Genomic DNA, 23,427 nt, shown 5'->3' with positions numbered 1-23,427 from the left:
CTCACTCGCAGCACTTCACCTGCAAATGCATCAACTAGTTTACTAACTGCAGGACCGTAGCCAGTATGAGGCAAACCGAGACACCTTGCCTTGCCTTAGTCATTTTTTCGTGATTTTTTCAAATAAAGCTTGATTCCAGTGTTTTCTTTAAAATGTACTCATCATAATACCTTAGAAGAGAATTTAACCTTGGACATTGCCTCAGCAGTCATAATTTTTTTACGTGGCTACGGCCCTGAACTGTGGTGTTATGTAAAACACTGACACCAAACGGCAAATTCTCTGGTAACTTTTTCTGGTTGGATATCAGAGAAGGACTCGAACACCTTGAGTGCATCTGTGTTTACAATTTTCTGGCTTTTTAAAATTTTGTTTATTTGTATTCAACTCTGCACAGTCTTATGGTATAAAAACAGTTTGGAAATGTTACTAATTCTCGTTATGTTAGCCAAGAATCATTTGAAAGAAAGCTTGTTGTCCATTTTTTTGTTTTATTATTGAAAGAAATGGTTCATCAGCGAAAACTGATCCCGAAAACTGGTGGGAAATTTCAGGAAATTTATTTAGTTGCATGTGGTTTTTGACACGGCGTGTGTTGCTTGTTTGAACGCACGCAATTAAATGGGAAGTTTTTTTCTTCCATGATGTTTGTTTCAATAAAATTTTAAAGGTTTTTGTGAGATTTTTCTGTTTTTGTGGATTGATCATGTTCTAACTTAACTAATTTGCATATGTGGGTTGATATTTGATATGCAAGTTGCTCTTTAGCCATTTTGTATTTCAAGTGTTCTTTCTTGCAAATGATTAATAGGTAGCCATAGTTTTCCACGTCAGAAAATATTTGTTTAGTCATTCTAGTGTAAAATGAAGTATCTTTGGGAAGCCAACAATATTTCTTAAACTGGTTCCTGGTTAACCCAATTTTTTGCTACCACTTACTAGTGCGAAGATTGTTTCCATTATTCATGAACACGAAGATTTTTCAACAATATATCGCTTTAATCTAACCCAAAATTATTCAGATTATGATTTGCGATTAGTTAGGTTCACGTGTTCGCAAGTTTGTTTTTGCATCTCATAGATGTTTAGATTTTCAATTACAAACTCTGTTTTGATTGGCCACTCAACCTCATTATGTAAATAGTTCACCCTGGAGACAAAATAGATACGTTTCGTTTCTGAGGAAACAAAAATAATTGGTGTTTCGTTTCCGGAGTGAGCAGCTCTTGGGATGATGAGAAATATGCCGCATTCGAGCTCTAACCCCTAGCCTGCTTCTTCCATTGTAGGATTTACCAGGAGTACCTATTGGATTCCTAGGCTTTTTTATTTATTTTTATTTCATTTTTTTTTTGGCCATTATTCCTGGGAAATCGAGTTTCAGCGCCATCAATACCACCGAACTCAGTGCACTCTGTTTATGTGAAACGTGTACCACAGGCAACCCATTTTACGCTCATGGAGCGTCTAGTTTTGTAAACAAAGTGCAAAACAACTCACAGAATTCTCGCTTTTTGATTGGTCAATGAGCGAGCAAAGTCAGAGATGGCGTAATTCTTCCGTGACTGCGTGATACGCGTGCATTGCTTGTTTAAATTAAACATCTTGAATGTTTTCATTTACATTAACCAGTTAGTAATCACATGATTTTTCTCATACAATTTGGAATGAATAAGCACTCGAAATTTTTTTCAAAGACTAAAAATTGCTCTTGCCCTACGGTATCGTGCAATTTAGTTCGCTTTTGAAAAAAAAAATTACTCGTGCTTATTTATTCCAAATTGCACTCGAAATCATCTGATTACCTATACAAATTGCACTTTACTCAGTTCAATTACCATTTTAATCAGAATCAGGAGGTGTTGTATCACACTAGGGCCCGAGTCCAGGGGCTTGCTTAATAGGAGGAAGGCATGTGCCAGGAAAGGCCAAGCCAAAGAAAAAGGACTGAAGCCGGATCCCACATTTCTTTGTTACTTCAGGCAAAGAAAAATAACATTAAAAACATTTAAAGTTGGATCTGATTATTTATTCCCTCAGGCAAAGTAAAAAATAACCAGAGCCGGATAGTATAGATGGTTTTCCTTGAAGTTAAGTTCCGTCATCTCTGCCGCGATAGGCTCGATTTGGAAAGCGGGTTGGGGTTAGGGTTATTGATCCCAATTAGATGCACGCCCAATTTTGATATCCAACACAAAAGTGTCCCTTTAAGTCAAAGCCTTTGTTACCTATTTCCAACAATAAGGTAAGGGTAAAGATAAGCGTTATTTTTAGCTTAGGATAAATGCAGTAGTTTAACCTTACTTGAGGAGCAAGTTACATTTGGGGGAAACTTTGTGACGTCAATTGTCTGTATTCTGAGACACGAGTGATGTTGAAGTTGGGAAGAAGAGCAAAGGGACACTTTATGACGCTTATTGAAATCGGCATGGATCTAATTAGGGTCAATCGTCTACCATTTTTCACTGTCAATACAACCACTGACTGCCTTCGCGATACTAAGTTATGGGAAGCGAGATTTTGCAGAGGCAGAGGGTCGTAAGACAGAGATAGGGGAAAGATGCACGCGTCGCCGAAGGGGAGGTGGGAGGGGCAAAAAAAAATTCACACTGGACCAGAACGGCGTAACTTGGCGAAAGAGACCGAAAACCAGAGAAGGTTTGCATAAATAGGCAAATAAGTTCCCTGGAGACTTGAATAGCATTGTCTCCTAAACCCTGAGGTGTTACAAGGATACCGGCGTTGCGCGCAGGCTAAATCCGTGGTTATTTTGACAGTGAAAATACTGGACTTATCAGGACTTAATATCTGCAAACGAGTCAAACAATAAACCCAAAGCCGTTTCTGCATGGTCAGTGGCAAAGTCAATATTTAATATATTGGTATCTTCGAACATGCTATTTACAGTAAAATGAGCGCACCGTCGACCTCAGGTTTGTCAGTTGAATTACTGTTACGAGTTATCGACGTTAAATATGGTTACTTTACTTTACTTTACTTTGCTTTAAAGGTGTACAGGGCCCGTGGGGAGGATATGTGATACAAGTTGCTTGGCAACGGGCGAAAGGATAACTGAAAAATCAGCGTTTTAGGCAGGAATCGAGCCTACGAACTCCATAACACCGGTCGAAAGCTCTACCTATCGAGCTACTAGAACTCACTGGAGAGCTAGATTGTTTATCTAGGTCCTGAAAGGTCCTCTTACGGAGGTCGTAGGTCCGATTCCAGCCTAGGACTCTGATTTTGCCCGTTGCCAACCAACTTGTATCATATATCCTCCCCACGGGCCCTGCACACCTTTCCATCATTCATGTAAGGGAAATATCAGACAAATCCATTTCAAGGGACATTAAAATGTAACCCATGCTTGTCACTGAATAAGAGCAAACCATTCTCAAAATTGCCTACGCTTATTTCAGGAATTTTGCACGCATTGCATTCCGCACGATTACTAAACGGACAGTTCTGCATGCAAGCCAATCCCCCATCTAACCCTTAACTGTAATGGACGTCAAACACTGGCTGCATTAACCATGTTTTCAACTATATCTGTTTTTCTCTCATGTTATAAGCAGCCATGATTTTCAGCCAGGAAGAGAAGTTTTGATGGCGTTGAAAGAGAGCTCAATTGCCTGAGGATTAATAGGTCAGTATAGTCCTAAAGAAACTGCTGTGCTTTGTCTGCCAAGCCTGCCGTTTGCCGCTAACATGATGCTGAATTTCTCTATACTATACTATTTTTACCCACGACTCTGTGTCAAGTCACTTTTAAGTCGTCTTAATATCACGCTAATGAGGAGATTAAATTCTGAAGAAACTGTGGCTCTGCCTCGGTGTTCGCCCTTCGTCAGGGGCACCCAACGAATCTGTACCTCACATTATCTGTTCCCCAGAGGAATCTTGCTGGCTGGCAAAAATACAGGTGTTTCAATTAGCTGGCTGGGAAATTTTGTTATTGATAGAGGTTTTTCCTGGGAATTACTAACTTTTTCTAGCATTTCAACCCGAGCTGGCTGTAGAAACTCTGAAGACTGAGGACGACTAAAAAAAAAAAAAAAAAAGAACCCCTTTCCTCTCCCAGAGAGTAGTCACAAACATACGACGGCTGGTCAGAGTGATTGCGCGTTCCCTCTCCCAGAGAATAGTCACAAGTGACTAGTGATTGCGCTTGCGGAAAAAACCTGTTTTGTCCCGGTTTCATACATGCCAACTCTCCCGGATTATCCGGGCGTCTCCCGGATACGGAACGAATCTCCCGGTCTCCCGTACGGGTCATTAAATCTCCCGGATAAAAACGACTCTGAACCTTTCACAGACGTTTCTCCATTCTAGAATCAAATTGCATCCCCAAGTTTAAAAAAGATCGATTTTTTCAAACTCGTTTCATTGTTTCTTAATGCATTTCTTCATCTCTGAGTTTCAAACTCACGTTAATAGAACTAAACAAAATGACTTCCTTTAGCTATCATAGCCATATAACCGATTGTTTGATTGGATCTCCGATTCACCAATAAAAATTCTTGACATAAGTACCCTGTTTTCCCGCAAATTCACAATGGTGGCAGAATATTCTTGTATTCTGAAGGAGCTGCTGGGGGATGGGTGGGTGCGTTTAGGGGGGGGGGGAGGAGGGGAGGGGGAGTGGGTAGGTTGATCGAGGGGGGAGGGGTGGGGAGACCGGTTCGGTCGTTTTGGATCGAGGGATTTGAAAGCGAGCGGAATTCCTGGCTGGGAAATAAATTTGATCAGCTGGCTGGGAAACCAACCAATTTTATCTAGCTGGCTGGGAAATTTCTTGTGTGTCTTGCTGGGAAAAAGGAACAGATAATGTTTTCCCAGCAACACTGAAAAACACCTGAAAATGCCTTAATAACATTTATTTTCATTAACTGGGGTATAATAATACAATTTACAACAAATTGGTCGTTGGGTGCCCCTGCTTCGTCAGCTCCTAAATCTTCCTTATGGTGGTTTATTTACAGTTGCCAACTCATTGTTCTTGCCAGAGGTTTAGTTAGGGTCAACAACATGGCCACTATTGCAACCCATAAAAACCAACGATAGTTGAAATAAGTTACGAGGTACACATCCTTAAGCTAAATTTCCCAAACATGTTTATCCCAAAAAGGACAAAAATAGCTGTAAACGAAAGGTACAGTATTATGAATGCAATTCCAAGGCACTTGTTCAAGTACCATTTGTTGAACATTATAATTACAAAAGGGAGGACCACAGCTGCATAAAGACAAAGAGTGGTAAACGTCATTCCTTTACTTATAACAGTGACTTGGCCTCCCATATCAACCACTGTTGTTTGTAGAAGCCAGGGAAACCCAAGGCAAAATAAAACATTAAACATGTTGCTTCCATTTGCTTGGGAAACAGCCATGTCACCCTCCCCTTGCCAGGTAACAACCAAGCTAGATAAAGCACTTGGCGCACTGCTTGCTGCTGCCATGAAAGTTAATCCCATGACAGCATCTGGGATATCGAGAGTAAAGCCAATGATTGCAACCATCCAAACTAATAGATAGCAGAGCAATGACATCCAAACCACAGAGATAAGGAAAGTGAGCAAGCACCAATTTTCCCACCTGCCCTTTCGACAGTCAGGAATGGTCACGGAATACAAGCATGTGAATGGTAACATAATCACCCATTGAATCGAAGACATTATATTATAAATAAGTGAGTTTTGAGGATCGTTATTTGAGCGAATGACTTGAATTTCGTGAATAGCACTGCCTCGCATAGTGTCTTCATCACTGTTGTCATGAGTTGGGATCAGTTTCTTGTTTTCACTTTCAGTAAGTTCTGTTTCTACGTCAACGAATCTTTTCGTGTGTGATTCAGTTCCCTTAAATATTCTCTCGAGGCTATTATTATAGCACATGACAACGCAATAGAGAAAGTATAATGACAACAACCCTACAGCTTCGTACCAATAAACTTTTCTGTCGTACGTGACCACAGTCAATGCCGTGACACTTACTAGGTTACCTAAGTTGTCACGCACGAGAGGCCATCGTGATAGACGAAGCGTGGAGCTGGCGAACAGACCACAGATTGCCACGATAAAAAGCGAATCAAATGCCATACTTCCTGCCATAGTTGCTAATCCAATGTCGCTCTTTGTAATGAAAACGCCGATGATAGATGTGCACAGTTCGGAGCCAGAGGTTGCCATGGCCATCAATGTTGCTCCACAGACATCACGGTTTAAGTGTAATTTGCGGCCCATCTTCTCCACAGACGGAACGAAGTAGTGATCGCACAGGATAGTTAAACCAATGAACATATATACCACGAGAAACAAGTGTACGATAGCCCCACCGTGTACTCGCATTTCCTGACTCATAAAATCACCTGGAAAATTGTCCATGGATGGCTTGGAACATGGCAAACTTAGTTTGCCCATGGAAGTCGGATTCGAATTGTTTTCGTTCGCAGGAGTTTCCGCTATTCTTCTGGTTCGACTGGGAGCTTCAACTCCAGTATCGCCGTCTTCTGTTTGCTGCGAGAGCGTCAGGGCTTTGGAGGTATAAAACAATCCAGGAAACAATAACCAGATAAAAACAAAAGGTACAGCAAATTGAGAACAATTTTCTAGGAATTTCATTTTGGGTAAAAACGGCTTGCTGCTCTTCGCGTTGTTTTAAACGGGAACTGGAAATGGACTTAAGGCGACAAAGTGAAATTTCGTGCCTGAATCAAATAGATATCACGTGTGAGTGTTTGAAGCACGTGAGTGAACAGGGCACCCAACGAGGTTATAGTTCAAAATCACTTAAACATAGCATTGATAAACGTATTTTCGTATTTAAACGGTAGATATAGGCATATTTTTATCCCCTAAAAATTTTTCAGCTGTTCGGCTTCCCTAGCTGAAAGTCTAGTGATCCGAAAATTATAGGGATCAAAACTTACTTTTTCGAAAATTTCAGCCAGAAAAAAGGCTACCGTAAAATTCTTGGTGACCTTTTTAGGGTAAAAATCCGTTAAAAATGGGCAATTATACCATGTTTTAGATGTTCGAAAATCCTAGGACAGGCAGGCAAGCAAGGAATTTTAAAACAAATATTCCAAAAATTCTAGATGTTAAATCGTCTTCCGAACAGATATTTTCCGAAAATTGACGTTGGGTGCCCTCTAGTGAGGGTTGAAGTGAGCGGCTATTGTGTGCACCAATAGCAATGATTTGAAACTGGGAATATTTTCTAGTATTGAATTACCAGTTAAACGATTATACATCTCCGATACCGAAAAGAAGTTGTGGATCTTCGGAATGAGAAAAAAGAAAAGAAAAGAAAAGTAAAGGAAAATTGCCTGTTAACACAAAAACATGACAAATAATTTTATGCCAAAACCACGTGCTACACACACACAAAGGTCGAAAAGTCATCACGGTTGCATATCGAACCATGGAGTTTGGATTGGAGTTCGAGTTGGACTTCGAGTTGCTAAAAATTAACCTGATTACAATTTTTGCTGTTGCTACATGTTTGTTTTCAGTTTGCTAAATTAAATGTTTGCTTTTGGAACAAAAGGTCGCAAATTCGTTTTTTCGTAAAGTGACTTTAACTTTCCAGCGTTGTGCAGTTACTATTAAAGCAGTCAGTAGACGGAAGTAGCTCGTGGACATAGTATATGTATGAGAAATAGTGAAAAACCACTGGCCAAATATCCACTTATTTCACGTCGCCTCTGCTGATTTAAATTCATGAAAGTTCTTTTAAAAGGAAAATTTAGAAAATCTCTCGAAGTTACGGTATTTTTAAGGCTCGTAAAGTGCGGGCACGTCAGGTCAAGTGAGGAACAACTCATAGTACCACTAAATCAAGCAAGAGGAGAGGACAAAACACAGAGCCCTACTCCATGGCGTATCCTATGGAGTACCTCTAAAAATCATTTGTTGGTGAAATTAAATACAATACTTTATCAACATGATGAGGCATTTAGATGCACATTACCTTTATTTCTTTAATTTCCAGCTCACCGATTGTTACAGTTCGATGCAGTTTACGAATTGGCTGCCATCTTGAAATTTCGTAGTTATTTCATGATGTATCCCGTATTGTAGAGTATTTAGCCAAATATTCATACAAACCGGTATACCCCTGTATTTCCATACAGACCCGTGTATGCCCATAATATACCCATGTATGCGAGCATTAAAAATACCGTAACTTCTAGAGATTTTCCAAATTTTCCATTTAAAGGAACTTTCATGAATTTAAATCAAAGGAGGCGATCTGAAATAGATGGATATTTGGCCAGTGGTTTTTCACTGTTTCTTTAGTCTTTTTATTGTGCGCAAAGATCACCAACAAAAACGGTGAAAGCCGCTATAAACAGCCCTCTGCAGCCACAAGAGTCCGGATGGTGTTAACTTTGTGATATGGCTGTCTCATTCCATAGATAGAAATTCAAAGCTTGCTGCTGTAAATCATAACACGATTATCTGTTCAATATTGCAAAACTTTGTGTAGAATTTCCTACGAAAACCGATTTCAGCGAGTGTTTTCCTCTCCAATTCGCAAAACATGCAAATTTGGGAACAGTGATTTTCATGTGATCTACCGAAAAGAGCGTGTTCAGACAAAAAACACTTGTTGTTACGTAATCTTTTTAACAGCTGACTGAAACACAAAGGAACTATTTGGACGAGGTATTGGCAAAAAGAATTGCGAAATAATGCCATACTAAAGCAATACTTTTACACTTCACATGGTATTTTCTTGACCAATTATGTAACTGAAGCAGAAGTCAGGAAAGTGGCGTTCCCAGGTTGCATGTGACAAGCGCTTGAGTTGTTAAAGGTCCTTTTGTCGGCTTATCGTAATTGACACCGTAGTCACACTGACAAACGAAGGAGATCATCAAATGGATTTTAGCAAAATGTCGCCGTATTAAGCTTATTGTGCTTTTTGAAAACATTATGCCCAAAAAATTTGGGTAAATGTTTTGAAAAAAATACGTTCAGTAAACAAAAAGGATTCATGGTAACGAAAATAGAGCCAGAGCCTATGTTTCCCTCTGCTGCGCCTCGGGGAAACATTGAGATTCTCGGGAAACAAAATGAACTGTTTCCCTCGGGACCAGTCATTAAGTGTTTATTTTTTTGGAGTGTACAAAATTTTAACATGTCAGTTTTCCTAGATTATGACACCTTAGTAATTTTTTTTTTCATTTCAAAATACAATATCCTTCCCAATTCGCTCTTGCTTTAAGAGCTGTTTCACTTAACGGCAATGTTAAGCAAACGTGAATTGCTTAACACGATGCAAATATTAATGTGACGTAATAAATTACCATGCCAACAAAAGAACCATCTAAAAACGCCCTATATATTGTATTTAAGGGCTTATATCTTTTAAACGAACTCGATGACCCGTATTTTTTTTTCTTGCTGAAAAGTAATTAGCAGGCTAAGATGAAACGTTCTGCAAAGTTAAAAAAAATTCTGCAGTTAGTAATCACATGATTTTTCTCATACAATTTGGAATGAATAAGCACTCGAAATTTTTTTCAAAGACTAAAAATTGCTCTTGCCCTACGGTATCGTGCAATTTAGTTCGCTTTTGAAAAAAAAAATTACTCGTGCTTATTTATTCCAAATTGCACTCGAAATCATCTGATTACCTATACAAATTGCACTTTACTCAGTTCAATTACCATTTTAATCAGAATCAGGAGGTGTTGTATCACACTAGGGCCCAGGTCCAGGGGCTTGCTTAACAGGAGGAAGGCATGTGCCAAGAAAGGCCAAGCCAAAGAAAAAGGACTGAAGCCGGATCCCACATTTCTTTGTTACTTCAGGCAAAGAAAAATAACATTAAAAACATTTAAAGTTGGATCTGATTATTTATTCCCTCAGGCAAAGTAAAAAATAACCAGAGCCGGATAGTATAGATGGTTTTCCTTGAAGTTAAGTTCCGTCATCTCTGCCGCGATAGGCTCGATTTGGAAAGCGGGTTGGGGTTAGGGTTATTGATCCCAATTAGATGCACGCCCAATTTTGATATCCAACACAAAAGTGTCCCTTTAAGTCAAAGCCTTTGTTACCTATTTCCAACAATAAGGTAAGGGTAAAGATAAGCGTTATTTTTAGCTTAGGATAAATGCAGTAGTTTAACCTTACTTGAGGAGCAAGTTACATTTGGGGAAACTTTGTGACGTCAATTGTCTGTATTCTGAGACACGAGTGATGTTGAAGTTGGGAAGAAGAGCAAAGGGACACTTTATGACGCTTATTGAAATCGGCATGGATCTAATTAGGGTCAATCGTCTACCATTTTTCACTGTCAATACAACCACTGACTGCCTTCGCGATACTAAGTTATGGGAAGCGAGATTTTGCAGAGGCAGAGGGTCGTAAGACAGAGATAAGGGAAAGATGCACGCGTCGCCGAAGGGGAGGTGGGAGGGGCAAAAAAAAATTCACACTGGACCAGAACGGCGTAACTTGGCGAAAGAGACCGAAAACCAGAGAAGGTTTGCATAAATAGGCAAATAAGTTCCCTGGAGACTTGAATAGCATTGTCTCCTAAACCCTGAGGTGTTACAAGGATACCGGCGTTGCGCGCAGGCTAAATCCGTGGTTATTTTGACAGTGAAAATACTGGACTTATCAGGACTTAATATCTGCAAACGAGTCAAACAATAAACCCAAAGCCGTTTCTGCATGGTCAGTGGCAAAGTCAATATTTAATATATTGGTATCTTCGAACATGCTATTTACAGTAAAATGAGCGCACCGTCGACCTCAGGTTTGTCAGTTGAATTACTGTTACGAGTTATCGACGTTAAATATGGTTACTTTACTTTACTTTACTTTGCTTTAAAGGTGTACAGGGCCCGTGGGGAGGATATGTGATACAAGTTGCTTGGCAACGGGCGAAAGGATAACTGAAAAATCAGCGTTTTAGGCAGGAATCGAGCCTACGAACTCCATAACACCGGTCGAAAGCTCTACCTATCGAGCTACTAGAACTCACTGGAGAGCTAGATTGTTTATCTAGGTCCTGAAAGGTCCTCTTACGGAGGTCGTAGGTCCGATTCCAGCCTAGGACTCTGATTTTGCCCGTTGCCAACCAACTTGTATCATATATCCTCCCCACGGGCCCTGCACACCTTTCCATCATTCATGTAAGGGAAATATCAGACAAATCCATTTCAAGGGACATTAAAATGTAACCCATGCTTGTCACTGAATAAGAGCAAACCATTCTCAAAAATTGCCTACTCTTATTTCAGGAATTTTGCACGCATTGCATTCCGCACGATTACTAAACGGACAGTTCTGCATGCAAGCCAATCCCCCATCTAACCCTTAACTGTAATGGACGTCAAACACTGGCTGCATTAACCATGTTTTCAACTATATCTGTTTTTCTCTCATGTTATAAGCAGCCATGATTTTCAGCCAGGAAGAGAAGTTTTGATGGCGTTGAAAGAGAGCTCAATTGCCTGAGGATTAATAGGTCAGTATAGTCCTAAAGAAACTGCTGTGCTTTGTCTGCCAAGCCTGCCGTTTGCCGCTAACATGATGCTGAATTTCTCTATACTATACTATTTTTACCCACGACTCTGTGTCAAGTCACTTTTAAGTCGTCTTAATATCACGCTAATGAGGAGATTAAATTCTGAAGAAACTGTGGCTCTGCCTCGGTGTTCGCCCTTCGTCAGGGGCACCCAACGAATCTGTACCTCACATTATCTGTTCCCCAGAGGAATCTTGCTGGCTGGCAAAAATACAGGTGTTTCAATTAGCTGGCTGGGAAATTTTGTTATTGATAGAGGTTTTTCCTGGGAATTACTAACTTTTTCTAGCATTTCAACCCGAGCTGGCTGTAGAAACTCTGAAGACTGAGGACGACTAAAAAAAAAAAAAAAAAAGAACCCCTTTCCTCTCCCAGAGAGTAGTCACAAACATACGACGGCTGGTCAGAGTGATTGCGCGTTCCCTCTCCCAGAGAATAGTCACAAGTGACTAGTGATTGCGCTTGCGGAAAAAACCTGTTTTGTCCCGGTTTCATACATGCCAACTCTCCCGGATTATCCGGGCGTCTCCCGGATACGGAACGAATCTCCCGGTCTCCCGTACGGGTCATTAAATCTCCCGGATAAAAACGACTCTGAACCTTTCACAGACGTTTCTCCATTCTAGAATCAAATTGCATCCCCAAGTTTAAAAAAGATCGATTTTTTCAAACTCGTTTCATTGTTTCTTAATGCATTTCTTCATCTCTGAGTTTCAAACTCACGTTAATAGAACTAAACAAAATGACTTCCTTTAGCTATCATAGCCATATAACCGATTGTTTGATTGGATCTCCGATTCACCAATAAAAATTCTTGACATAAGTACCCTGTTTTCCCGCAAATTCACAATGGTGGCAGAATATTCTTGTATTCTGAAGGAGCTGCTGGGGGATGGGTGGGTGCGTTTAGGGGGGGGGGGGGGAGGAGGGGAGGGGGAGTGGGTAGGTTGATCGAGGGGGGAGGGGTGGGGAGACCGGTTCGGTCGTTTTGGATCGAGGGATTTGAAAGCGAGCGGAATTCCTGGCTGGGAAATAAATTTGATCAGCTGGCTGGGAAACCAACCAATTTTATCTAGCTGGCTGGGAAATTTCTTGTGTGTCTTGCTGGGAAAAAGGAACAGATAATGTTTTCCCAGCAACACTGAAAAACACCTGAAAATGCCTTAATAACATTTATTTTCATTAACTGGGGTATAATAATACAATTTACAACAAATTGGTCGTTGGGTGCCCCTGCTTCGTCAGCTCCTAAATCTTCCTTATGGTGGTTTATTTACAGTTGCCAACTCATTGTTCTTGCCAGAGGTTTAGTTAGGGTCAACAACATGGCCACTATTGCAACCCATAAAAACCAACGATAGTTGAAATAAGTTACGAGGTACACATCCTTAAGCTAAATTTCCCAAACATGTTTATCCCAAAAAGGACAAAAATAGCTGTAAACGAAAGGTACAGTATTATGAATGCAATTCCAAGGCACTTGTTCAAGTACCATTTGTTGAACATTATAATTACAAAAGGGAGGACCACAGCTGCATAAAGACAAAGAGTGGTAAACGTCATTCCTTTACTTATAACAGTGACTTGGCCTCCCATATCAACCACTGTTGTTTGTAGAAGCCAGGGAAACCCAAGGCAAAATAAAACATTAAACATGTTGCTTCCATTTGCTTGGGAAACAGCCATGTCACCCTCCCCTTGCCAGGTAACAACCAAGCTAGATAAAGCACTTGGCGCACTGCTTGCTGCTGCCATGAAAGTTAATCCCATGACAGCATCTGGGATATCGAGAGTAAAGCCAATGATTGCAACCATCCAAACTAATAGATAGCAGAGCAATGACATCCAAACCAAAGAGATAAGGAAAGTGAGCAAGCACCAATTTTCCCATCTGCCCTTTCGACAGTCAGGAATGGTCAAGTAATACAAGCATGTGAATGGTAACATAAACACCCATTGAATCGAAGACATTATATTATAAGTAACTGAGTTTTGAGGATCGTTATTTGAGCGAATGACTTGAATTTCGTGAATAGCACTGCCTCGCATAGTGTCTTCATCACTGTTGTCATGATTTGGGATCAGTTTCTTGTTTTCACTTTCATTAAGTTCTGTTTCTACGTCAACGAATCTTTTCGTGTGTGATTCAGTTCCCTTAAATATTCTCTCGAGGCTATTATTATAGCACATAACAACGCAATAGAGAAAGTATAATGACAACAACCCTACAGCTTCGTACCAATAAACTTTTCTGTCGTACGTGACCACAGTCAATGCCGTGACACTTACTAGGTTACCTAAGTTGTCACGCACGAGAGGCCATCGTGATAGACGAAGCGTGGAGCTGGCGAACAGACCACAGATTGCCACGATAAAAAGCGAATCAAATGCCATACTTCCTGCCATAGTTGCTAATCCAATGTCGCTCTTTGTAATGAAAACGCCGATGATAGATGTGCACAGTTGGGAGCCAGAGGTTGCCATGGCCATGAATGTTGCTCCACAGACATCACGGTTTAAGTGTAATTTGCGGCCCATCTTCTCCACAGACGGAACGAAGAAGTGATCGCACAGGATAGTTAAACCAATGAACATATATACCACGAGAAACAAGTGTAAGATAGCCCCACCGTGTACTCGCATTTCCTGACTCATAAAATCACCTGGAAAATTGTCCATGGATGGCTTGGAACATGGCAAACTTAGTTTGCCCATGGAAGTCGGATTCGAATTGTTTTCGTTCGCAGGAGTTTCCGCTATTCTTCTGGTTCGACTGGGAGCTTCAACTCCAGTATCGCCGTCTTCTGTTTGCTGCGAGAGCGTCAGGGCTTTGGAGGTATAAAACAATCCAGGAAACAATAACCAGATAAAAACAAAAGGTACAGCAAATTGAGAACAATTTTCTAGGAATTTCATTTTGGGTAAAAACGGCTTGATGCTCTTCGCGTTGTTTTAAACGGGAACTGGAAATGGACTTCGGGCAACAAAGTGAAATACAGCACTGACTTTCGTGCCTGAATCAAATAGATATCACGTGTGAGTGTTTGAAGCATGTGAGTGAACAGGGCACCCAACGAGGTTATAGTTCAAAATCACTTAAACATAGCATTGTTAAACGTATTTTCGTATTTAAACGGTAGATATAGGCATATTTTTATCCCCTAAAAATTTTTCAGCTGTTCGGCTTCCCTAGCTGAAAGTCTAGTGATCCGAAAATTATAGGGATCAAAACTTACTTTTTCGAAAATTTCAGCCAGAAAAAAGGCTACCGTAAAATTCTTGGTGACCTTTTTAGGGTAAAAATCCGTTAAAAATGGGCAATTATACCATGTTTTAGATGTTCGAAAATCCTAGGACAGGCAGGCAAGCAAGGAATTTTAAAACAAATATTCCAAAAATTCTAGATGTTAAATCGTCTTCCGAACAGATATTTTCCGAAAATTGACGTTGGGTGCCCTCTAGTGAGGGTTGAAGTGAGCGGCTATTGTGTGCACCAATAGCAATGATTTGAAACTGGGAATATTTTCTAGTATTGAATTACCAGTTAAACGATTATACATCTCCGATACCGAAAAGAAGTTGTGGATCTTCGGAATGAGAAAAAAGAAAAGAAAAGAAAAGTAAAGGAAAATTGCCTGTTAACACAAAAACATGACAAATAATTTTATGCCAAAACCACGTGCTACACACACACAAAGGTCGAAAAGTCATCACGGTTGCATATCGAACCATGGAGTTTGGATTGGAGTTCGAGTTGGACTTCGAGTTGCTAAAAATTAACCTGATTACAATTTTTGCTGTTGCTACATGTTTGTTTTCAGTTTGCTAAATTAAATGTTTGCTTTTGGAACAAAAGGTCGCAAATTCGTTTTTTCGTAAAGTGACTTTAACTTTCCAGCGTTGTGCAGTTACTATTAAAGCAGTCAGTAGACGGAAGTAGCTCGTGGACATAGTATATGTATGAGAAATAGTGAAAAACCACTGGCCAAATATCCACTTATTTCACGTCGCCTCTGCTGATTTAAATTCATGAAAGTTCTTTTAAAAGGAAAATTTAGAAAATCTCTCGAAGTTACGGTATTTTTAAGGCTCGTAAAGTGCGGGCACGTCAGGTCAAGTGAGGAACAACTCATAGTACCACTAAATCAAGCAAGAGGAGAGGACAAAACACAGAGCCCTACTCCATGGCGTATCCTATGGAGTACCTCTAAAAATCATTTGTTGGTGAAATTAAATACAATACTTTATCAACATGATGAGGCATTTAGATGCACATTACCTTTATTTCTTTAATTTCCAGCTCACCGATTGTTACAGTTCGATGCAGTTTACGAATTGGCTGCCATCTTGAAATTTCGTAGTTATTTCATGATGTATCCCGTATTGTAGAGTATTTAGCCAAATATTCATACAAACCGGTATACCCCTGTATTTCCATACAGACCCGTGTATGCCCATAATATACCCATGTATGCGAGCATTAAAAATACCGTAACTTCTAGAGATTTTCCAAATTTTCCATTTAAAGGAACTTTCATGAATTTAAATCAACGGAGGCGATCTGAAATAGATGGATATTTGGCCAGTGGTTTTTCACTGTTTCTTTAGTCTTTTTATTGTGCGCAAAGATCACCAACAAAAACGGTGAAAGCCGCTATAAACAGCCCTCTGCAGCCACAAGAGTCCGGATGGTGTTAACTTTGTGATATGGCTGTCTCATTCCATAGATAGAAATTCAAAGCTTGCTGCTGTAAATCATAACACGATTATCTGTTCAATATTGCAAAACTTTGTGTAGAATTTCCTACGAAAACCGATTTCAGCGAGTGTTTTCCTCTCCAATTCGCAAAACATGCAAATTTGGGAACAGTGATTTTCATGTGATCTACCGAAAAGAGCGTGTTCAGACAAAAAACACTTGTTGTTACGTAATCTTTTTAACAGCTGACTGAAACACAAAGGAACTATTTGGACGAGGTATTGGCAAAAAGAATTGCGAAATAATGCCATACTAAAGCAATACTTTTACACTTCACATGGTATTTTCTTGACCAATTATGTAACTGAAGCAGAAGTCAGGAAAGTGGCGTTCCCAGGTTGCATGTGACAAGCGCTTGAGTTGTTAAAGGTCCTTTTGTCGGCTTATCGTAATTGACACCGTAGTCACACTGACAAACGAAGGAGATCATCAAATGGATTTTAGCAAAATGTCGCCGTATTAAGCTTATTGTGCTTTTTGAAAACATTATGCCCAAAAAATTTGGCTAAATGTTTTGAAAAAAATACGTTCAGTAAACAAAAAGGATTCATGGTAACGAAAATAGAGCCAGAGCCTATGTTTCCCTCTGCTGCGCCTCGGGGAAACATTGAGATTCTCGGGAAACAAAATGAACTGTTTCCCTCGGGACCAGTCATTAAGTGTTTATTTTTTTGGAGTGTACAAAATTTTAACATGTCAGTTTTCCTAGATTATGACACCTTAGTAATTTTTTTTTTCATTTCAAAATACAATATCCTTCCCAATTCGCTCTTGCTTTAAGAGCTGTTTCACTTAACGGCAATGTTAAGCAAACGTGAATTGCTTAACACGATGCAAATATTAATGTGACGTAATAAATTACCATGCCAACAAAAGAACCATCTAAAAACGCCCTATATATTGTATTTAAGGGCTTATATCTTTTAAACGAACTCGATGACCCGTATTTTTTTTTCTTGCTGAAAAGTAATTAGCAGGCTAAGACGAAACGTTCTGCAAAGTTAAAAAAAATTCTGTGGAGCGGATTCAGAGCCACCTTAAAATTTTCCAGTTGTGAAGGTGGCTATGAATGTACTCGAGAGAATTTTTTTAGCTTTGCAGAGATTTTATCTTTGCGTGCTAATCACTCTCCAGCGATAAAAATGGGGGTCACCGAGTTTGTTTTAAGACAAAATATAGGGTGTTTTTAGATGGCTATTTTGTCGCCATGGTAACCTATTACGTCACATCTATTAGTGGATCTTGTTAAGCAATTATTGGTGTTTCATATGATACCATAACATTGCCGTTTAGTGAAGCAGTTGGGTAGATTCAATCCTCCCCAATAGTACAGTTTGTTGAAGGTGTTAAAACTGGTTTGAGACACCTTAAAACGAAATCATTAAATTTTCCCTTCGACCGTGCCGTTCACAACCTTGCTCTTGAATCGGTGGATTCATTTGCACGTGGAAAATGATAAAGTGTAGTTTATATTATAAAGTGAACGGGAATTGGCTGCTGGATAGAATATACTTTTCAGGGCTTTTGTAGTTCAAGAACAGTGCATAAAAATTATTTATTATCCTATAGTTGGCTGCTTATCAAAACGCATTGTATGCAAGGCTTCAAATTGCATTGTCGTACTAAAGTCAGAAATGACCACGCCATTAATAGTTACGACTTACTAAGAAGCAAAAGGAACTAATCACTCTTCTCTGAACCTCGATGTCATTTCGTTTGTTTTATACCCCTAAGCCTCAAAGCCAAGCTAGTATTTAAACGTATCAAAATAAGTCTATTTCTAAATTAAACTTGCCGCCGTTATGGCTTGTCACTTGACTTTACCTTTCTCTCGGTTCTTCTCGGAGCGTGACGATCTTGGGCGAGAGTTGACGGTCATCACAAGCGCTTTAACCCATTTAAGGTCTAATTATCATCAAACCATTAGGTCTATTTCTATCTTCCCCTTTCTTTTCTAAAAACTCTTAAATGTCAGAAGTGGCCCAATCCTCAATTTGATTGCGCCTGCAAAGAGTATTAAAATTTTCGTCTTCTCTTGTTTTCATTTGATCTTGGGTTTCAAAGGTGTATTGCAAAAAACAAAAACCAAAAACCAATAATTTCAATGCAGTTTTCTTTTTTATCGTGGGGAATTTGTCGGTAGAAGGTATGTTCCGGGTTAACTGTTTTTCTTTTAGTTGTGCTTTTAAAACTTACTTCGTTTCCTTAGCCCTATTTAAAAAATGAGGAGGGTAGCACAATTCCTACACTTTTTGGGCATTGTAATCGTAGAATATAAAAAAAACATACAAAGTTAACAGGAAAATTGTCCTGTTGCACTGAGCTGCCGTTTTAATATAGTTGTAAAATTTACCAGCTAAGGGTTTAAATGTAATGACTGTTGCGTTATAAGGAAAACAATATTTTAAGTTTAAATCCTCTCTCGAAATTCGTGACTCCATTCCATTCTGATAATAACTAATTAGGCAAACCATTTCAGGGGCCTGTTTCTCGAAAGTCCCGAGAACTTTTCGGGCCCGAAAAGCAAGTCGTCAAACTGCAATCTGCTTATTTTGAAAAGCTGATCCTTTAACATGTTTTTAATGTGAGAAAAACTAAGAGGATTGCGAAGTTTGATGGCCGGTGGCATAGGCCCGAAAACTTTCGGGACTTTTGAGAAACAGGCCACAGGTCCGTGATCATTTGCGGTCCAATTTGGGGACCCTTTTCGGTCCGGAAATCATTTGTGATCCAATTTGGGGATCATTTCCAGGGCGGCCTGTACAGACGGCTGCTTACATTCTAACGACGTTCCTTTCCCACTATTTTCATGGTCTGTTAAAACAACCAAAACTTTGATGAGGAATAAGAGTGTGACGAAAATTATTCATTGGGATTTCTGACAGTCCAATGTCGGTATTTGGATTGAAAGGCCGGAAAAAGCTGTGGACGAAATCTTGACCGCCCAAGAAAGAGCTCTTACTTTCGGCAATAGTACTCATAATTTTGCAATGGTAGTGCTCGAAACTATTTGTGCATTTGCCGCGTTTCTGGCCGCAAGTCGAATCTGCGTTTTGCGAGGCAAAACTTGGTCTATCGTAACAGAAAACCTCGTCATTAATTACGTCTTCGGTTTTCTATTGACGTGGTGAGATTTTGAATAGACTTTTGTTTTCTCTGGTTTCAGCTCTGTTTATCTGCATAGTCAGTTGGTGGCGCTGTCACATCGGCTTTGATTTCGAATTTGGCGCGACTGAATTAATTTAAGTTTTACACGGTAGTAGCCTTGGGATTTTATTATACCGTTGACAACCAAGCAATTGAGAAATGGCTCAAATCGCGTCGGATCTGGAAAATAACCACGCAGAAAGGAAGCTACCCACAATGGCAATAAGGTTAGGTTTTTCTCATATAATTATCTTTTTAAGCCTTTTATCGGGATTCCCATTCAAATCCTTATATTTTTGTCGGCAAATGCTCGTAATGAGCTTGGGGCGCCTATGATCAAGCATGTTGCTAAGGGCAAAATCAGCCCCTTTCGGTGATTTTCAATTCCTTTCCGTGAACGTTTGTCTGATATGAGGATTGTAATATGTAGCAGCACTATCATCCTTGGTCTCAGTGGAATTTCGGGTCGATTCGAACTTTTTGGAAGAATTTACAACAGTTTGTGTTTCCGACTGCTTCATCGGAGTTTCCAACCTTGAAGATAAATATGTAGAGAGAAAACAGCGAACCTACAACCCACTGGAATAGCGCTGAAATGGCCAAAGTACGCCATGCACAAAAACACTGATAAAGTATCGAGAAGAAAAGGTAACGACTTTTTGTTCGATTCATGTTCTTTATTTTCGAATCCTAAACACGTTTGCAAATTCCCATACAAACGCTTATGCTCAAATACATCGTTAGCTTGCAGTGCCTGTGATGACATTAAAAAAATGCGTTGGTTTACCGTGTTTATCACCGTTGTTTGTGTTTTATTGTGAATCAAGCTACAATGGCCAAGCAACAAGAGTTTATATGTTACTTATACGTGATTGGTTATTCACTGGAGATGATAGAACATGGCCTTTAATGGAGCGTGGGGAGGGGTGGGGGAATAACTATTGCCGGTCAGTTGAATAAAATAACAAGAGAGTGAATTTTCTAAATGTTACCGTTCGGCTAAATGAAAAAAAAAAAAAAAAAAAAAACAGAAAGGAGATTCCTTGTGATAATTTCCTTCAAAAGTTGGAATTCATTTATGAGTTTTATGTTTTTAAAGTAAGTTTAGTAGGATGTCAGTATGTTATCACTATCCTTATTTGACGGATGGACAAGTAGTATAAAGCACAAATGTATGCATAGTCAATCTTCTTTTTACAACCTCGTTTCCAGGTCTCTTTGTCGATCTCTTCTCAACGACAATGGACACCCTGGGAACGAGGTTGAGCTGAGGATTTTAGGACACCTATTTTATGCCCAAATAAGGGCAAAAATAAGATCAAAGTTGCACGCGCGAGAAAATGCATGAGCTAGGTTACATCCAAATAAGGAATTTTTTCAACTCAAAAAAAAAACCCAGCTGTGAACCAGAGTTATGCACTTCGATGGCTCTTTTTTGTGAGAAGGTAAAGAGTGGAAATTCTTTCTTGCGGAAAGAGAAATTTCGGACACAACTTTCACGGAATGTCAACTTCCTTCACGGAACGTTTTCCCGGTTAGGAAGATTTATGCGCTGTAATAATAGAATTGTATCCTAAGCCATTGCTGTTTTACTGAAACGTCTGAAAACAAGTGCGACTGAAAACACTTAAAGTTATTATTTTAATGACTAAAGAGTTTAAGCTTCATTTATACGGCAAACGTGAAACGGCATTGACGAAGTGACATTTTCCGCCTGTTTTTTTCAGTTTGCCATTTTTAGCATGACGGGAAGTGTTTTTATGCTAATTAGGAATGATCGTATCCATTGGCACTCATATCACGGGCAATCATCACCGTTTCATAAAAAATGATGCTTAACCTCTCTACTTCTTAATTAAATCTAAACTTACAACCCAGTTTAACAAAGTGGAACCAAATTGACCAGATTCAACTCTACTAATGGACAATCATGCATCATTTCGGTTTCAAAACTGTGATTGCGGATGCTACAATTTAGGTCAATTGGATCATGAAGGTCGCGGAAAAGACTAACAATGCGTATTCTAAATCAACTGTAGTTTCATCATAAATACTCTTAGTTTTAGGCCATTTTAATTTGATCAAAATCAATAAATAATTGTTCATAGCAGTTTGTTTATTGTTTTTGATCAACTGTAGTTGCAATTGACTTTGAACATCATTCTGTGACGTCATGACCGGGATCGGGATTGGCCGATAAAAGCGTTGGGGATTTCGGGATGAAGGGAAACTTTTGGTCGAGATGGCGGGATTGAAGAACCCTATTGGGGACCCTCTTCAAGGTCATGAGCTGCTTCTGGTGTCCATGAGTGTCCTTCGACTATCATTGTTATTCGCCCTTGTCACTCGGTGGCCATACTGTCCCGCGGGACCAAAAGAGCTTTGTTTCACCACGCCAAACCTCGCAGTGGAAACCATGGGGGTGAGGCTTGGCGTGGTAAAACAAAGCTTTTTTGGTCCCCCGGGACAATATGGCCGCCGTGTAACAAGGGCGAATTAGGTATGAGTGGGAGACGTCCGTCATCAGTTCTCTCAATCTTTATAGTCCTAAAATGTTCATCTCAAAAAGAACTGAAACAACGATAAATACTAAGTAAATTGCAATAAATACTGTTCCAAGGCACCTGTTCACGTACCATTTGTTCAAAGTGAGAATGACAAAAGGAGTCAATATAATTCCATAGAGACATGAAATGCTGAAAGACGTGCCTTGACTCAGGACAGTGACATGGCCTCCAAAGTCAACAAGTGATGTCTGGAGAAGCCAGGGAATCCCAAGACCGATTAAAATATTAAAAACATTGTTGCCATTTGCATGGGAAAGGGTCATATCACCCTCTCCTTGCCTGACAAGTATGAAGTTAGATGACAAGTCAGCCACATCACTCCCTGCTGCCAGAAACGTTAATCCCAACACAGCATCTGGGATGCCGAGCGTGAAGCCGATGATTGCAACCACCCAAACTAAAACATACGAGAGTAACCCCATCCACACCACTGAGACAAGGAAGGTAAGAAAGAACCAACTTTGCGGCAGTCAGGAATGGTCACGTAATACAACAACGCGAATGGTAATGCAATCGTCCATAGAATCCAAGACATAACCTTTTGAATAATTGACACTTTCGGATTTCATGGTAAATGACTTGGATTTCTTGCACTCCGTTGGAAGAAGAGGATAATTCTTCTCTATTTTCTTCAGTTTGAATCAGTTTTTTCTTCTCGCTTTCAGTGATTTCTCTTTCCACGTCTATGAACTTTTGCATACGTGAAGCAATTCCTTGAAATATTCCCTCAAGGTTTTTGTTGTAATACATAACAATAAGATACGACAAATACAAGACCACAAACGCAGCGGCCTCGTACCAATAAACATTTTTGTCGTTTGTGACCACAATCAATGCCGTGACGCTTAGTTGTCACGCAAGTAAGGACAACTCGATAGACGAAGAGTTGACTTAGAAAACAGACCACATATTGCCACAGTAAACAGTATATCAAAGGCCATAGATCCCTCTATGGTTGCCAACCCAATGTCGCTCTTTGTAATGAATTCGCCGATGATAGATATGAACAGTTCTGGACCAGAAGACTCCATGGTCATCTATGTTGCTCCACAAACATCGCGGCTCATGCGTAATTTATGGCCCATCTTCTCCACAGATGGGACGAAGTAGCGTTCGCACAGGACTATCAATCCAACGAATATGTAAATTGCCAAAAGGAAGTGTACCACAACTCCGCCGTGCACTCGCAAATCTCGACTCATAAAATAGGAACAACATATGTCTGAAAAGGAATGTCCCCTTAATTTAAACAGTCACAGGAAACATATTTCAGGAATTACTTACCTGTCCGTTAAGTCCGTTCGCATTAATAGTTCCGTCAACATCAAGCGTCTGCCTTACTTGAAGGAATATTTTGCCTCCTCCGCGACCCCCACCAGTATCGCCACTACCACTTCCACCACCACTACCT

General features: G+C 39.9%; 2 protein-coding genes across 2 annotated transcripts; both read right to left on the bottom strand.

Annotated features, from left to right (window-relative positions):
• Positions 1 to 5,074: 5,074 nt before the first annotated feature.
• On the bottom strand, positions 5,075 to 6,619 carry LOC138013585 (sodium/potassium/calcium exchanger 5-like). Its single transcript, XM_068860688.1, has one exon. The coding sequence runs from the start codon at positions 6,617 to 6,619 to the stop codon at positions 5,075 to 5,077; it is 1,545 nt and encodes a 514-aa protein (XP_068716789.1).
• A 6,295-nt stretch (positions 6,620 to 12,914) lies between these two features.
• On the bottom strand, positions 12,915 to 14,459 carry LOC138013584 (sodium/potassium/calcium exchanger 5-like). The gene has a single exon (XM_068860687.1). It carries the CDS (start codon positions 14,457 to 14,459, stop codon positions 12,915 to 12,917), a length of 1,545 nt encoding a protein of 514 aa, XP_068716788.1.
• Positions 14,460 to 23,427: the final 8,968 nt, after the last annotated feature.

The sequence above is a fragment of the Montipora capricornis genome, chromosome 8 (assembly GCF_036669925.1).
Source record: "Montipora capricornis isolate CH-2021 chromosome 8, ASM3666992v2, whole genome shotgun sequence".
Lineage (NCBI taxonomy): Eukaryota > Metazoa > Cnidaria > Anthozoa > Scleractinia > Acroporidae > Montipora > Montipora capricornis.
Note: the sequence above shows the minus strand (reverse complement) of the source record. Positions and strands in the feature narration are given on the sequence as shown.